This window comes from Notolepis coatsorum (genome assembly GCF_963971535.1).
Source record: "Notolepis coatsorum genome assembly, chromosome: 3".
Taxonomy (NCBI): domain Eukaryota; kingdom Metazoa; phylum Chordata; class Actinopteri; order Aulopiformes; family Paralepididae; genus Notolepis; species Notolepis coatsorum.
Window position 1 is genome coordinate 17,399,107 of NC_140167.1, and position 17,969 is coordinate 17,417,075.

A 17,969-nucleotide genomic window follows, 5' to 3' on the forward strand; every position below is an offset into this window, starting at 1 on the left:
GGGAGTAACGCACGACTGTCTTTTACTAGTATGCTTTGCTACTAAATAATCTACCTTGCCTATATTACTACTACCTACTATGCTAGTATGTCTATACTACTATGCACTCAAGACTGTAGCACTCAAGTTCAACACTATTTGACGGACATTGTTACTGACCCTTTAGCTGCCAGAGTTGTACCCTTCCTGCTGACTTGTTGTACAGAACTTGTAAGTCGCTCTGGATAAAAGCAGCAGCTAAATGACTAAATGTACCGTACTTTTCGCACTATAAGCCGCACCTGAATATAAGCCGCAGCAGCTCAATTGAATGATGTGTACATATATAAGCCGCACTGGACTATAAGCCGCAGGTGTTTTAATGTTTAATTACCATAATGTAAGGGTTCGAGCACAGAGGGGATTGTCGGGAAAGAGATGGCTGTTTGAGGAAGCTCCCATTTATTAAATTTTTTGTTTAAACAGTAACGGTAGCTAGCTACTAACGATAGCTACTTAGCCAACACTAGGTAGCTACTAACGTTAGCTCACGGAACGATAGAGCCAACACTAGGTAGCAATCGTCCCGGGAGCTAACGTCGGTACCTGGCTGGTTGCTGGCTAACTAATGTGGCTAATCGTCCCGGGAGCTAACGTCTGGTTGGTTGCTGGCTAACTAACGTGGCTAATCGTCCCGGGAGCTAACGTCTCTGCCTGGCTGGTTGCTGGCTAACTAACGTGGCTAATCGTCCCGGGAGCTAACGTCTGGCTGGTTGCTGGCTATGCACTCGACTGTGAGGGGGAGGAGGAGGGCTCGACTGTGAGGCGGAGGAGGAGGGGCAAGGCGAGCACTGCTGCAGCAGATTTACGAGTCTGATCTGACGGTCACAGAGCTGAGGGAGCGAGCCCAGTTAGCTGTAAAAATCCATAGATTAGCCGCACCGTTATATAAGCCGCAGGGTCGAAAAATGGGGAAAAAAGCCGCGGCTTATAGTCCGAAAAGTACGGTAAGTAGGTTGGTAGACGGGTGTAGGCTACTTCAGATATATACCGATATCTGTTCATGTTTGCAAAATCGCATATTAAATAATCCAACACATGTTACAGTCGCGTTCGACTGCACAGTAGTGGAACGTGTGATAACAAACCAAAGCTTGTGTCATTTTCAAATGATATTCCCTCAAATATTTCAGACCTCATTTGGCGAGAGAGTTGAGTTGATATGTGCTCCGTCATCCTTCATTTATGATGAATTGTGAACGATAATATCACAACACGATATCAATGGAATAAAAGCGGCGGCTTTAAATGTAAAGCCCGTCGGGTCTAAACCTAACCGCGGTGAGAATGGAAGAGGCCGGTGTTGTCGAGGCGTATGCCGGCTGGTGAGAGTGAGCTGGTGAGAGTGTGACGTGCAGCACCTGTGCTCCATGCAGGAGGTGAGAGGGTCCACGCAGGCGGTCACCGCTCCGATGGTGAAGCAGGCCTGAACCACGGGGTCGGGGTGGAACAGCACCGCCTGGACCACGTCCAGGACATCTGTGTACCTGCGGGATCAGAGGGAAAGGCAGGATGTCAAGTCCCGCCTCCTTCGGTCGGCCTCTGTAGGCGTTTCAGAATGCACGTCCGCATCAACACGCCACGGTGAACAAGTGGGGATCAATTTAAATAATTTGTTTTACTTTGTGCAACTACTTTTCAGTTCAAGACAGGCAGGGGTTGTATGTTCAGCTGCATCAGACAAACTCCATCTGTCCCGGAAAGTTAACTGAACCTTTTCAATAAAAACAGTTATTGTGTGGCACATATCTTCTTTGGATTTGTGACTATTGTATGGTTGCTCCTCTGCTTCCGTTGTTAAAGCACAAGATATATTTGACCAAATAACTATGTAATCCAGGCAAGGTGGGATATTACCACCAGCCAACCAAATACTGGTCAATATTTACCATGGCTGGTAAGTCTGTCAACTCTACCAGACACTTTGGCAGGTAAACAACGAGACACCTTTCTATTCTGAAATAACATTTGTCTGAATACTCTGAATTTCTGAATCCACCAGCCACTTTGATCAAAGGATGAAAAAGACGAGTCTAGGTCTTATCTGCATTCAACGTGACTGCTCTTGTCCCCTGTAGGGAAGCCCATGGCTTACCCAGGTGCGAGCAGCATCAGGCGAGGCTTGCCCCCCGGGCCCCTCTGGTTCTCCAGGAAGTTGGACAGGTATCGCTGGAGGTGGGAGGCCGAGAAACCGTCACAACAGTCGGGACCGGGCTGGTACACCACCCACCTGTGGGCCAAACGGCACGTGATTAGCAGGCACGCCAAATAAATGTACAGTACTTTTTATCTTTATTATATTTGTATTGCCTATACTTATGTCTTTCTACTATTACCCTGACCATACCTGTACCACCCCTCTTATCTTATAACTATTGATGCTGGTCAGGGGTCGCAGGGGGTGGGTTCAATCAACTTTCAATTCAAATCCATTCAAGGAGTGTGTTTTCATCAAAATCCCAAAGAAATTGCCATGTTTTGCAATAAAATGATAATAACTAGGGATGCTCGATATTGGCTTTTTTACCGATACCGATATTCCGATATTGTCCAACTCTTAATTTCCGATACCGATACCGATATCAACCGATACCGATATATGCGGGGTTTCCCCCCAAAAAAACTGAATAATTTCACGTAACTAATAATTTCACTGGATGCATTCAAAAGGCTTTCTAAATGTAAGTATTATCTGTGCAAAATATGATCATTAAAAAAGTTAAAATTAACATTACCGTACATATCTCTTGTTGTTGAATTAAACCAACATGCATACTTTTGACAATAAATAAAATAAGAATTGGTTCTTACTTGCTTGCCTGGGTAAATAAAGGTTAAATAAATGTAAAAAAAAAAAAAAAAAAAAAAAAAGTTGTTATTGTTATTTTTATTTTTTTTACCTACCGATACCGATATTTTCCGATATCACATTTTACTGCCGATATCGGCCGATAATATCGGACATCCCTAATAATAACACAATGTGTAAACGGGCTGCGGCTGTAGTAGGATGTAACTGAAAGGTAACGGACTGCAGGGACCACTGCAGGGATTGACGGCCGTACGGCCGCAGGATGGATGCTCTCTCACCTTCCGCCTTCCTTGTTCAGCTGAACCAGGAAGTTGCAGAGCCTGTTCCTGTGGCTCCCAGGGAGTCCAGAGATGATGGTTATAATCACCTGTCCGAGAGGAGAGGAAGCCAAGTCAGCCTCCAGCACTAACAACAACTCATTAACCCTTTCACACTACCACATGGTTAACCCTTTCAACTACCACACTACAGACGGTTAACCCTTTCACCGCCACACGACAAATGGTTAACCCTTTCACAACCACACCACAGAAGGTTAACCCTTTACTACCACACTACAGACGGACCACACTACAGATGGTTAACCCTTTACTACCACACTACAGACGGACCACACTACAGACGGTTAACCGTCTGTAGTGTGGTAGTGAAAGGGTTAACAAGCCACAGTGTGACGGTGTTTTATTAAACACCTTCATTAAAGAAAAGAAAGAAAAAACGAACCTTCTTACCGTCAGCACCTTACTACTACTATGCTGCTATACTTATACTACTACCTATCGTGTTAATATGTCTATACTACTATATGCACTCAAGATCCACACTGTTTGACGAGCAACGCCACTGACCCTTAGCTGCCAGAGATGTGCCCCTCCTGCTGACCTGTGGTTCACAATTTGTACAGTAAGTCGCTTTGGATAAAAGCGTCAGCTAAATGACAAAATGTAAAATGTAAATGTATAACAGTGGATCTCAACCTGGGGGTCGCAAGATTAATCGGGGGGGGGGGGGGGGGTCATGAAAAAACAGACATTATCATGTTTATAATCTTTATCATATTGCATATGCAATCTTTATCTTATGCTCCTTTTTCTTGTGAAATAAAGAATATCTCAAGTCTGCAGCCCTGCTTCAATGATTAATGAAGTGAAATAGCCCGAGAAGGAGAACTACGTAATGATTGTTCTTTGGTGTCAAAATGCATCCATTCTGTCTATGCTTGAGCATGTTGGGGGTCGCGAAAATGCATTCCTCTGCTCTGCTTTTAAAGCTCAAGCATCAGGGTAATGCATGAATGAAAACTTTATTTAATTGATTGATTGAAAACTTTATTAACAGATTGCAGAATGGGTACAATACAGTACGGCTCAATACACACAATTGTTAAGGGGATGCAGACCAGAGAAAGTCGTTTGTCTTGTTTACATCAGGGTCCCCCATTTTCAATTCATAATGACATTTATGACATAGTAGGACATACATGACATACACAGGTATATGAGAACCACTGCGTTAGTGTGACAGAGGAGGGAGAGGTTTGAGGCACATCGACGGTCTCTTTACAGGAGCCAGAAAATAAACAAGAAACACGCCATCTTTTAGGGGCTGGGAGAAACAATCCATTAATATAATAATTGTGATTCTAGCCTTTGCCGATTCTGCATCAATGTGCAAAATGTAAAAAAGTTCAGTTTCCGGGGTTTTTGAGTGTGTTATTCATCCTGGCATTGGGCCCTAGGTGTTCATGTAAAACCTCTAACAGTATCTGGAGTAAATGTTATTGGCCGTAGCCGTGGTAATTGTAATCAAATGGAATTGTGAGGTCGCCAGTGTCGATTGCCGTTCCCAGTATCGTCTTCTCTTAACACTGTCTCAGTAAAACTCAAGTCGTAGTGTGCTAACCTTGTCTCCCAGGCTCCGGAGTGGGTTCCTCAGCTCTGCGGAGGGGAACAGCGCCCCCAGGTGGTCATATAGAATGGGCTCCTGACCAACGCTGCTCAGAGCGAAGTGCTGAAGGAATCTGGGTTGAGGACAGCACAGCACACGCAGGTTAGAAACAGAAACCCCATCACATACAACTAGGGCTGGGTATAGAAAGGTAAAAAGGAAACTCATACCCGCTGGGTGCGTACTTTGTTCTTCGTTAATAATATTGTTCAAAGGCTATCGAAAAGCTAGAACACCTCTACGTTTTTCTCATTTCTGGAAATATTTATTGAGAAAATCAACCGGCATGTTAAAGGGAAATTCCACCACAAAGCAACATTAAACTCATTTACCAGATTGGAGCATAGCTGATTCATTCTCTCTATGTGGCCAAAGTGATTTTCGCTCTGAAACATTGGCAGGGGAAGGGGCTAGTTTGGTAGTGATTTACCCCAGAATGACGCACAGCTCTACCCCCTCACTCAATTCTCAAGAACTACAATGGGTGGGTCATTTGAATTTCCAGATACCTCGATCGTCTCTCTCGATAAGCTTACCACCCTCTCTCGCCAGTAGGGTTGGGCATCGTTTGGATTTGAACGATTCCGGTTCCGATTCTCCATATCGATTCCTGTTCTGAACGATTCTCGATTCCGATTCTTTGAGGTGCAGGTCACAGCTTATTTCGCAGGAGAATTATTATAATTTTTTCACACTATTCACATTTTCAGTTGACTTGATACAGTTTAATTTGGTTGCTGTACTGTAACTAGGGTATTAATTAACAAAGTAAAAAAAATTTAAATAAAAAAAACAGAACCGGAAGTTAGGAACCGTTTCCTAATTAGAACCGGTTTTCGGTGCCCAACCCTACTCGCCAGGTAACAAAGTAACCAGAAGTAAACACCCAGACCCTCCCCTCCTTGTGTGTGTTTGGTAGGCGTGGCAATCTTTGACTGGCGTTGTCTGATTGCCGCCCCTTTTCACCTCAGTGTAGTCCTGTGTACAGCAGGAAGTTGGAGCATGCTCAGTGGTTTATGGCTCTATCACTGGTCTGACGATATGTACAGAGCTGGCTGTGGGCTTGTTTTATTTTGTAGTAAAGTAACTTTCCTACAAATATGAGAGAGACCCAGAGTGGAATTTCCCTTTAAGAAAACGGTTACACACAAAATCACATCATGAAATTAAATTATACCTTCATACGACATTGAATTTTTTTTAAAGCACCATTTTAAAATGAACCTTGAAAAATGAAAAATAATAACCCTTCTTACTGTCTTTTACTATTATGTACCTTACCACTATGTGGCTCGGGAGGTCTCTTTGCATGGTTACCTCAGCCGTCGGTGTGTGAATGTGTGAGTGAATGTGTGAGTGAATGGGTAAAATGTGAGGAACAAATTGTAAAGCGATTTGAATAAAAGCGCTATATAAAAAAGCAGCCATTTACCTATCGTGCTAATATGTCTATACAACTATGCACTCAAGAGTGTAACACTCAAGCTCAACACTGTTTGACGAACAATGCCACTGACCCTTAGCTGCCGGAGATGTACCCTTCCTGCTGACCTTTTGTTCGCAATTTGTAAGCATCAGCTAAATGACTAAATGTAAAGTTGAAATACAAGAACCAGTGTTGCATCAAAAGTAGGGATGTCTGATATTATCGGCCTACCGATGTTATCGGCCGATATCGGCATTAAAATGTGATATCGGAAAATATCGGTATCGGTTTTCAAAAAAATATATTATTATTATTATTATTATTTTTATTTTTTTTACATTTCTATAGAAATGATGTCCGATATTATCGGCCGATATCGGCATTAAAATGTGATATCGGTTGATATCGGTATCGGAAATTAAGAGTTGGACAATATCGGTATATCGGTATCTGTAAAAAAGCCAATATCAAGCATCCCTAGTCAAAAGGATTCCAAGGTGAACCTTGGAAACGAGAGAGAGCGGACCTTGGTTCACCAGAAATATCCTCCTGCTAAGATAATCTCTATTCAATTTAAAGCCAATGAAAAAAAATAAAAAATAAAAACATCTCAGTTTTGGAAGAGTGCTAAAATAATCTTTGATCCATTTTACGCTAATGGGAAAGCAATGGCCTTAGTGCGAAGAAGACGTTCTTTGGAAACGGGACACTGGTCATTAGGAGTCAGTACCCGGCAGCATCAGTTCCAATTACTGGTTTGAGATGGAGACAGATCTGTATCTGTCCCTTGTTATTCTTGTCTTCGTGTTGTCTTAAGGGATCCTTGTCTATTACTACCATGCAATGTGATATGGCGTGTTTTGGGGCGTGGACCCCAGGAAGAGTAGCTGCCACACAAAGCAGTAGCCAACTGGGATCCCGATCAACTGAATCAAATGGTAAATGGTGCATTTAAATAACAGCTTTTATCCAAAGCGCTTTACAACTTATGCCTCACATTCACTCATCCACTCACACACTCACACACCGACGGCGGAGGCGACCATGCAAGGTGCCGACCTGCTCATCGGGAGCAGTTAGGGGTTTAAGTGTCTTGCTCAAGGACACTTCGACACGCTGCCCGGCGGGAACCGAACAGGAAACCTCCGGATTACCAGACGACTGCTCTACCTCCTGAGCCACTGTCGCCCCCCCCCCCCCCCCCCCCAACATCAAACATCTGAACTACTGAAAACGTGTATAGTAGTGTGAGCGCTCTGGTACTGACAGGTCTTGCTCTGGCAGGTGTGAGTGGGACGTCTTCAGGCTGCCTCTGCGCTTGGCCAGCGGTGGGGCCTGGCTGTCGTGCAGCTTCTGCAGCCTGGACTGCCTGTGGGAACATTGAGAGCACGGATCAGGTGGCCATTAAAAAATAAAAGAAGAAAAGAAAAGTCGTAAATTGCATCAACTTGTCCCGTCGTTCCATTATCGAAACGGCACGGAGGTCATAATAACGACTAACGCCGCCGGATGAGAATGGATGGTCGTGGTCGGTGAGAACGCTTAATGATGAATCTGTGTGGAAAGAGCCGGGCTCTCCCAAGATAATTAAAAATGAATCTAATTACGTTCCTACTGTATGGAGGCGATCAATTGTGAACGGAATGACTGGACACTTTAACGTGCTGACGCGGCACCTTGACGAGGTGGTGCAGAGCCACGGCTCCACGTGTGGGGAGAGCTCCAGGGGATGGACTACAGTGCAGAGCCGCGGCTCCACGGTGTGTAGGGGAGAGCTCCAGGGGATGGACTACAGTGCAGAGCCGCGGCTCCACGGTGTGGGGAGAGCTCCAGGGGATGGACTACAGTGCAGAGCCACGGCTCCACGGTGTGGGGAGAGCTCCAGGGGATGGACTACAGTGCAGAGCCGCGGCTCCACGGTGTGGGGAGAGCTCCAGGGGATGGACTACAGTGCAGAGCCACGGCTCCACGATGTGGGGAGAGCTCCAGGGGATGGACTACAGTGCAGAGCCACGGCTCCACGGTGTGGGGAGAGCTCCAGGGGATGGACTACAGTGCAGAGCCGCGGCTCCACGGTGTGGGGAGAGCTCCAGGGGATGGACTACAGTGCAGAGCCGCGGCTCCACGGTGTGGGGAGAGCTCCAGGGGATGGACTACAGTGCAGAGCTGCGGCTCCACGGTGTGGGGAGAGCTCCAGGGGATGGACTACAGTGCAGAGCCGCGGCTCCACGGTGTGGGGAGAGCTCCAGGGGATGGACTACAGTGCAGAGCCGCGGCTCCACGGTGTGGGGAGAGCTCCAGGGGATGGACTACAGTGCAGAGCCGCGGCTCCACGGTGTGGGGAGAGCTCCAGGGGATGAACTACAGTCAAACAAGTGGCATTCCGGACTGTTTTTTTATACCAGATTTACCACAGAAATGCTGTAGTGACTCATATTATTCCTGTGTATTTTCTTTCATACAAAATATAGATTTGTCACAGAAATACAGTACTGTAGGAATTCACCATAGTATTTCTATACTGGAATAGTATAGACATTTATGGTGAATCACTATATACCGTATTCTTTTTGTACACGCCAAAAACAATGCAGACGTATTTTGCACATAATCTTTTCACACATTAATTTAGTTAGACAATTGAATCCTTTGCACCGAATAACCATATACCGGTAAGTCCATTTTGAACATTTTTGGACTTGAAAACGTCAAATGTATTCTCTGTCTGAGGTACTCGGTTATTGTGAGATAATGAGTTTGAAAATTTCCTCACAGGTCAATGAAATTACGTTGTTGTGATGTATGCTACCTGCTGGTCATATACTGTATCTGTCTGTCTGGTCATATGTCTGTCTCTCTGGTCATATATCTGTCTCTCTGGTCATATGTCTGTCTCTCTGGTCATATATCTGTCTGTCTGGTCATATGTCTGTCTCTCTGGTCATATGTCTGTCTCAGTCATATGTCTGTCTCTCTGGTCATATGTCTGTCTCAGTCATATGTCTGTCTCTCTGGTCATATGTCTGTCTCAGTCATATGTAGGTAAAACACTAGAAAAGCATGATATAACTGCTCCACTGTGACTTGTTTACTAGATCCAGTAATAAGACACCAACTTATGATGTATTTGTTGATATACATAGCAACCGTTGTCGCTTCCTTTGCCTATGTACAAAACAACGGTTGCTGTGTTATCCAGCCATGCTGGAAGAGAACTACACATTCTGTTCAAGGCCTCTTTTACTTACAGACAAAACTGCCAGGTACAAACTAGTTTCACTTGTCTGTGTATAAGAGCAGCGTAACAGTATCATAGGTTAAGACCAGATGAAGCGTTATTACGGGGGGAAAGGAGAGTTAGTGTCCTTACATGTTCCTCTGGTCCCAGGTCAGCTGATCTCGGTCCACTGGCTGTAGGGTTGGGCCAGAATCAGAGCCTTTCCATGCTGACAACACCTACAACCAAGAGCAGAAGGAATGATCGTAATCATAATCAATAATGACCTTACATTGGCAGAAATTCCAGCATAAAAAGTATCTTCTCTCATGGCTTGTCACTGCCTTCAACACACTTTCTATTAAAACGTTTAAAGCCCCAATCTGAGATTTTCTTGACCATATAAATGTGGGGCACATTCGCATACATTCTTGAAGAGTTTGATCTGCAGACGGAAAGATTACGTTTTTTTCCTGTTTTCTTACCCTGTATTTAAGCTGAATATGTGTCTATTTTACTCTAATGTTTGTGTGGGGCTACCTAGTTGTTTACATTTGTATCACTGATTGGACTTTTAAATCCAACTTTTATTGAATTAAGTCAAGTAGTCAAGTGTATGTTTTTCAGTCGCATAGACCAAACCAAAGCAAATGCATCATTCTAGAACTAAAATTATCCTACATTCGATTATAACTTGGAAATTTCAACTTCCTACTATGAAAAATGTAATATAAAACAGAGTTACTAGTAGCAAACTCGGGTAAGATTTCACAACCTCCAGTTCAATCTCCAGCATCGTTTCATGTCATTTCAACATAGACCCGCATCGTATACGTTTACATTTACCGGTAGTCATTTTATCCAAAGCGACTTACAGGTTTTGTACGACAAGACAGCAGGAAGGGTACAACTCTATCAGAGTGCACCACAGCAATTAGTATCAAATGAACATAGGCATAATATCAGCACACAAACAGGTGATTTAAAGGAGTATAAAATATATAAATGAGTACTACTGAGTATAGTGCTAATCAGATGTATGTACAGAGTTGTAATATTAATATGTGCAGTGATACAGGTATAGACACTATGGTAGTAGTCATACTGGCCAGCAGCATAACTAGTAAGAGTAGATAAGGGATATGTACAGATATAGATATCGTATGTACAGATATGTAAAAAGGATTATATGCAGGTATGTATATGTACAGATGTACACTGGCTACCAGAGCCAGCCCTTACCTTAGAGTAGAAGGCCTTGTGGCTCTTCGACTTGGGCTGCAGACCAAACACCAGGCAGTGGTCAGCGCTGTGCAGAGGGAATGGCAGGTGGGAGAGCGCGTCGCTCTTATATTCCACAAACAGAGACGCCACTGCACTGGAATCCTGGGAAATGGGTAATACATACAGCATGTATATTATATTATGTGGAATGTTTGATGCCTTGCTAGGAAACAGTTAAAACAGGTTATTTCCTGTTTGTTTGCAGTGACAGTTAATCAACTGTAGTCAGTTCTAGAGTTTCTGTGTTTGTGTTTGTTTTGGCTGTCGAGATGATACCGTCTCACAGCATTCTCACAGATACATTGTATGCCAACAGAGTGAGAATAGATTAAAGTATTAGTACTTCATGGATGATATAATATATACAAATATAACATTATTGAAAAATAAAATATTGAAAGAGCTTAGGGAGAGAATAACTCTTATCCTCCATGTAATAATACTTCACTCATTAAACAACCAACGTGTTTGTCAAAATGTAGGAAGTGAATTAAGTATTGTTGAATCGAAGCAAGGAGTGTGCGGAAACTTTGTTCATTGTGAAAAATTAAATAAAAGAAATGTCGAATCTTAAATGTTTAAAAAAGAAAGAAGAAGAAAATTAAAAAACGTACCTCGTGGTAGAACTTGACGGTGCGGATGAGGTCTTTGGACAGGGTGATGCTTCCGTACTGAGGATGGACAAACAGAAGACCCTCGGAGAAGAAGCAGATTTTCCCTGGAAGTAAAAACAGTTGAACATTTATTGAAATGGGAAAACAACCAGGGCTCCTCCTTCCAGACAAAACATATTCATACAGAGCGGATTAATTAGGCCCGCTGACTGTTTGACACCTTTGACCCATCTCTCTAAGTGTAGGAAGGGCAAACCTTTTTCTGCCGTCACAGAATTCCAATTTTTTTTGTATCTACTTTTTCTCCTCCTTTTTCTGTCTTTTTCTCCCATCCCAATTTAGTCGTTATGCCAATTCCTCCCTCCCCTTCCTGGTTGTTGCGCGCATTTGGCCCCCACTTGCCGGTCTAGGGAGGGTTGATAGATACTATCACATCATGTCCCCTCCGATACATGTGGAGTCAGCCAGCCGCTTCTTTTCACCTGACAGCGAGGACTCTCACTGGGGGAGCGTAACGCGTGGGAGGCTCACACTACTTCCCCCAGTTCCCTCCCTTGCTGAGCAGCCGCTCCGACCGACCAGTAAGAGTTACAACGACCAGGACACATACCCCGCCGGCTTCCCACCCGCTAACACTGCCAATTGTGTTATAGGGGCGACTGACCAAGCCAGAGGTACCGCTGATAGCTGGATTCGATCCCAGAGTCTCTGCGGTGGTAGTCGAGCGCTTAGTCCGCTGCGCTACCCAGCTGCCCCCCCCCCGTCACCGAATTTTCTTAAACATTTTAATTGCATATTTCACCTCTGTCAGATGGTCTACAACATAAAAGAAAACCTAAACGTTTTTAGTGGCGAAATAAAGAAATAATAAATAAATAATTGTGTTGCCGCAACTTCCTGTAATAATCACTTGACCCGGCTATAATCCAGTATAATCGACCATGATCGGCCTTTTGAGCCCTCAGAGAGGATTGTAAATAGCAGAGAGAACGCTTGACTCTGCGATGCACCCATCTCCTTTTGGTTAAAAAAAAGAGGTCGAGACTTGGGACAACATTTGGATGCAAAAACCTCATTGTTGGCTCCTATTTAAGGGCCATTTGAATTAAGAAAGATGAGGTCATTTTGACAGGCATTTCACCAACATATCAACCGACAAACGCCATTGTGTGCACACAGGGGTCGGCGACAATTTGAGTGGTTGTTTGTTCTTCTACCAATTTAAAGTATCGTTTGGGACTTTGGCTTTTTGTGAGGCGAGTGGCCTGAAAATGTAAGAGCCGAAAACCAGAGCAAAACTGCGTTCTGAATAGCATTGTGGGCGGAGCTCCCATTTGATTATTACAGCAGAACGGAGGACGAAGAAGTGGAGTCTTACCTTCCTCAGGTGTGGAGAGCTGGCTGTTGGAGAGCACATACGCCGAGTCTGATACCGTCAGGGCACTGCCCAAACAAGTGCCTTCCTCTTTCTGCACGCAAAAACACAAACCATGAGCACACTCGTATTATGCATATGAATACTGTAGTGTAGTTGATGTCTTCTAAGGCATTTCTGTTTGATTGGATATTAAAGTAGAGACAGGAAGAGTGGGAAGGAGAGAAGGGATAAAAAAATATATATATATATATAAAAAAAAAAACTCCCAATTGACCTATCCTCAAGCCCGCCCTCTTTTCTTGATCGTAGGAAAGCGACAGTTGTGATTGGAGGGTCGAGAAAAGAGGGTGGGGTTTGAGATAGGACAATTCAACCAACGGTATGGCAGTTACACGGTATGGCAGTTACACGGTATGGCAGTTACACGGTATGGCAGTTACACGGTATGGCAGTTACACGGTATGGCAGTTACACGGTATGCACCTTGGCAGAGTGAGTCACCGGGACTCCTTTGTGGTTGATGTCTTACGCTCTTGAACTCACCTTGAGAAGGAGTTGGGCTTGCTCAGAGTACTTCACATCAGACTCCATCTAAAAAGAGCCCGACTGTTAGAGGTTTGACACCGGCAATTAGGTGAAATTAACAAGGTCCTATTTATTTTGCTATACAGGTGAGATATGATGGAATCTCCCCGTAGAGAAACCCAGTCAGTCACTAGTACTGTTATGCATCTACAGTACATGTTGGTTCATCTCACGGAATATAAACGGATAACTGCTATTATCACATGACAAGTTCAATCCCATACAAGGTTCCAACACATTCATCCATTTTCCAGACCCAGAGATTTTGGTTGGTATCACTCTATAGCTGAAAAGTATTCTTCACAACTATAAATATCACAGTATGTACTATATAAAACACCCTTGTCACCCAAATTCTTCTAACTCTTCTTCAAATGACCAAATACATTTGACGTCATTTCCCCGTACGTCCCAGAACCCGGCCCATACGTACCAGCCAGCAGGCGTAGCGGGGCACAGTCGTAGTCAGTATGGTGTAGCAGCTGTCTGGGGACACACTGCCATCTGCAGGACAGGGGGACATGCTTGTTTGGCATGGAGAGTAAACACAGCAGCCAAATAAAGACAAACGGCGAGATTAACGAGGAATACGACCCTCAGGACAAGAGAATAAGGCCACGTTCACACTGCAGGTCGAAGTGTTTTTTTTTTTTTTTTTTATTATTTGCCTACAATGTGACACAGAAATCGGATCTAAATTGGGACACTTTCATAATTATGTGGCGCTAGATCTGGTATGTATCCCTGGCCATGTGACCGCAGCAGTGCCGATCACTGTTGTCAACACTTGGCAGCGGCTCACTTAAAAACAACACAGCAACAACAACAACAACAACAACAACAACCACAACAACAGGCTCAGATGCCATCCGACCTCTGTACCAAGTCATCTCCTACAGATGAAGTTGCACGATATTTCACCAATTACCACGATGGACCGTCTCACCATATATCACTCTGCTCTTAGATGTATTACTGGTGATACCTACAGTATATATATCACTCTGCTCTTTAGGGCTGTACCGAATGTCATTTTTTAACATTCGAAGCTTCGATTGAAGTATTCGAACGAAGCTTCGAATGTCTATAAAAAAATAAAAATTTACTTAAAATATATTTTTTTTATTTTATAAACTAAATCCTCAATTTGAATAAAGTGATTAAATTACTATTTTTCTTTTATTAAATCAACTTTCTTTAATGAATATAACTCATCAGTTTCGTCAACATAAATAATAAATAAATAATAATCCAATAAGGGCACGGTTGGTATGAAAGTGATGGTGACGTCTTATAGTATAATATTATAATATTAGTGTAGCCTAATATTTAACTGCAACTGTGAAGAAAACCCCCATTGGTTTAAACAGATTGAATAGAAAAAAAATATATATAGATTTATCTTTTTTTTTTTATTAAAAATGTAAATGTCGAATGTTGATTTAGAATTCGAATGTCAACATTATGATCGAAGCTTCGAAGCTTCAAAGCATTCGGTACAGCCCTACTGCTCTTAGATGTATTACTGGTGATACCTACAGTATATATATCACTCTGCTCTTAGATGTATTACTGGTGATACCTACAGTATATATATATCACTCTGCTCTTAGATGTATTACTGGGGATACCTACAGTATATATATCACTCTGCTCTTAGATGTATTACTGGTGATACCTACAGTACATATATCACTCTGCTCTTAGATGTATTACTGGTGATACCTACAGTACATATATCACTCTGCTCTTAGATGTATTACTGGTGATACCTACAGTATATATCACTCTGCTCTTAGATGTATTACTGGTGATACCTACAGTACATATATCACTCTGCTCTTAGATGTATTACTGGTGATACCTACAGTACATATATCACTCTGCTCTTAGATGTATTACTGGTGATACCTACAGTACATATATCACTCTGCTCTTAGATGTATTACTGGTGATACCTACAGTACATATATCACTCTGCCCTTAGATGTATTACTGGTGATACCTACAGTATATATCACTCTGCCCTTAGATGTATTACTGGTGATACCTACAGTATATATCACTCTGCCCTTAGATGTATTACTGGTGATACCTACAGTACATATATCACTCTGCTCTTAGATGTATTACTGGTGATACCTACAGTATATATCACTCTGCCCTTAGATGTATTACTGGTGATACCTACAGTATATATCACTCTGCCCTTAGATGTATTACTGGTGATACCTACAGTATATATCACTCTGCCCTTAGATGTATTACTGGTGATACCTACAGTACATATATCACTCTGCTCTTAGATGTATTACTGGTGATACCTACAGTATATATCACTCTGCCCTTAGATGTATTACTGGTGATACCTACAGTATATATATCACTCTGCTCTTAGATGTATTACTGGTGATACCTACAGTATATATCACTCTGCTCTTAGATGTATTACTGGCGATACCTACAGTATATATCACTCTCTGCCCTTAGATGTATTACTGGTGATACCTACAGTATATATCACTCTGCCCTTAGATGTATTACTGGTGATACCTACAGTATATATCACTCTGCCCTTAGATGTATTACTGGTGATACCTACAGTATATATATCACTCTGCTCTTAGATGTATTACTGGTGATACCTACAGTATATATCACTCTGCCCTTAGATGTATTACTGGTGATACCTACAGTACATATATCACTCTGCTCTTAGATGTATTACTGGTGATACCTACAGTATATATCACTCTCTGCCCTTAGATGTATTACTGGTGATACCTACAGTATATATCACTCTCTGCCCTTAGATGTATTACTGGTGATACCTACAGTATATATCACTCTCTGCCCTTAGATGTATTACTGGTGATACCTACAGACAGTACCATCATTGTACTCTTTATGAAAAGGTTAGCTGGCCCTCTCTCTCTGTGAGACAACACTGGTATATGTAACCGCTCTACCTCCTGAGTCACTGTTGCCACTAGTAGTATCTTCAGTCAGGTCCATTTATATATTTGGACATGGAATTTCGGCAAACTCTGTACGCCACCACAACGGACTTGAAATGTGCTAAATCCAAATCAGGTGAACAGTGTAGGAATTACAACAGTTTCTACATGTGCACCCCCCCCCCCCCCCCCCTTTTAAAGGATAATCTTTTATCCATTGTGGCGGTGTACAGAGCCAAAATGAGGAAAATTGTGTTGATGTCCAAATATTTATGGACCCGACTGTATGTGTAGTAAGTAACACACGTATCCATAAAGTCAGTTCATAGATCCAGTAGGTAGGAAAAAACTCCAGTTCAATTCTTTATTGCTGCATCAAACACAAGTGACCTTCAAAGAATGGAACGAGAGCCGTTCTGTGTGTGAATCCGGCTTTCTAGCTCTACTGAGATGTAAATACATGTCTTGCCTTTCTGCTGGATGTTGATGCTGGACTCCAGGAAGGACTCGGAGAACACCACGGAGCCAAGGTCACCCCTGCCCCACTGCAGGTCAGGGATGTCTCCAACTACCATGGAAGCCTATAGGAGGGACACAACTCACTCAACTCCAAGTATACAGTACAGCGCTTTTCCGGAGAAAAGATTACAAGTCATTGGATATTTTGTTGAATTGAAAAGCAACCTTAAAGTTTTACCCGGAATACATTTTGAAACAAACTAATATAATATTACATAAAAACATCCCATTTCACTCACAGTTTTCACTACACAACGGCTTTCTTCTTCAAGAGGAACGACCCTGGAAAAACAACAACAACAACAAGACTCGTAATTACTTCAAGATTCATCCATATTACCGGTAATCAACAGAAATAACCAGCGTCGAACACCAGGATAATGAGCACTCACCTTCCCTCGTTGTTCACAGCCTGAATGGTGAATTCGCTTTTGGATCTGAGGGGGAAAACGTTAACGTTAAAAACATTAAGGAGACAGAGCACTCGACGTAATTTGAGTTCATGTCGAGTACAATTATAATCTACTGCGTTTCGAGGTGGAATGTGAGATTTAAAGATGTTTAGAATGAATGACGATCGGGGGCAGATGGGTGGCGCAAGGCGCTCGCCACCAACGCAGGAGATACTGGTATCGAGGACCAGCTCTCGGCGTTGCTTCCGGCTTGGCCGGCCGTCGTACTAACACAATTGGCCGTGTTAGAGGGTGGGAAAGCCGGCGGGGTGGGTCCTGGTGGTTGTAAACAGCGACTCCTACAGTTCGGTCGGGGCGCCTGCTCAGCGAGGAAAGGATCTAAGGGGGGCAGTGTGATCCTTCCACACGTTACACCCTCTCAGTGAGAGTCCGCGCTGCCAGGTGAAAAGAAGCGGTTGATTGGCTACACATGTGTCGGAGCATGAGATAGCCTCCACTCTCCCAGACCGACTGTAGGGGGTAGGTGCGCAGCGACCAGGAAGGGGATTGGGAATTGGCATAACGACTAACATTGGGATGGGAGAAAAACTGAGGAAAAAGGAGGGGGGAAAAAAGATTAAAAAAAAAATAATAATAAAAAAAAAAAAAATGAATGACGATCTCTTCCAAAAGAATGGGAATCACACAGCCGGATAGCTTTCTACTGAGAGGATCAAAAACCAAGTGTGACCTCGATCTGTGCCGTTGATCTTTGACTGATTTTGAGAAAAAAAAACGA

General features: G+C 43.1%; 1 protein-coding gene across 1 annotated transcript in view; it reads right to left on the minus strand.

The window, feature by feature from the left end:
- Positions 1 to 17,969, minus strand: part of dnaaf9 (dynein axonemal assembly factor 9) — a 60,306-nt gene that overhangs the window by 15,999 nt on the left and 26,338 nt on the right. Inside the window, exons 15-28 of the mRNA XM_084310134.1 lie at positions 17,171 to 17,215; positions 17,018 to 17,060; positions 16,729 to 16,840; positions 13,736 to 13,806; positions 13,261 to 13,308; positions 12,718 to 12,808; positions 11,340 to 11,443; positions 10,684 to 10,827; positions 9,595 to 9,680; positions 7,492 to 7,593; positions 4,754 to 4,871; positions 3,130 to 3,218; positions 2,135 to 2,269; positions 1,401 to 1,526 (exon numbers count right to left, since the gene is read on the minus strand). Of these exons, the coding sequence (XP_084166260.1) occupies positions 1,401 to 1,526; positions 2,135 to 2,269; positions 3,130 to 3,218; positions 4,754 to 4,871; positions 7,492 to 7,593; positions 9,595 to 9,680; positions 10,684 to 10,827; positions 11,340 to 11,443; positions 12,718 to 12,808; positions 13,261 to 13,308; positions 13,736 to 13,806; positions 16,729 to 16,840; positions 17,018 to 17,060; positions 17,171 to 17,215 (1,314 nt within the window). The remainder of the gene's footprint in view (positions 1 to 1,400; positions 1,527 to 2,134; positions 2,270 to 3,129; positions 3,219 to 4,753; positions 4,872 to 7,491; positions 7,594 to 9,594; positions 9,681 to 10,683; positions 10,828 to 11,339; positions 11,444 to 12,717; positions 12,809 to 13,260; positions 13,309 to 13,735; positions 13,807 to 16,728; positions 16,841 to 17,017; positions 17,061 to 17,170; positions 17,216 to 17,969) is intronic.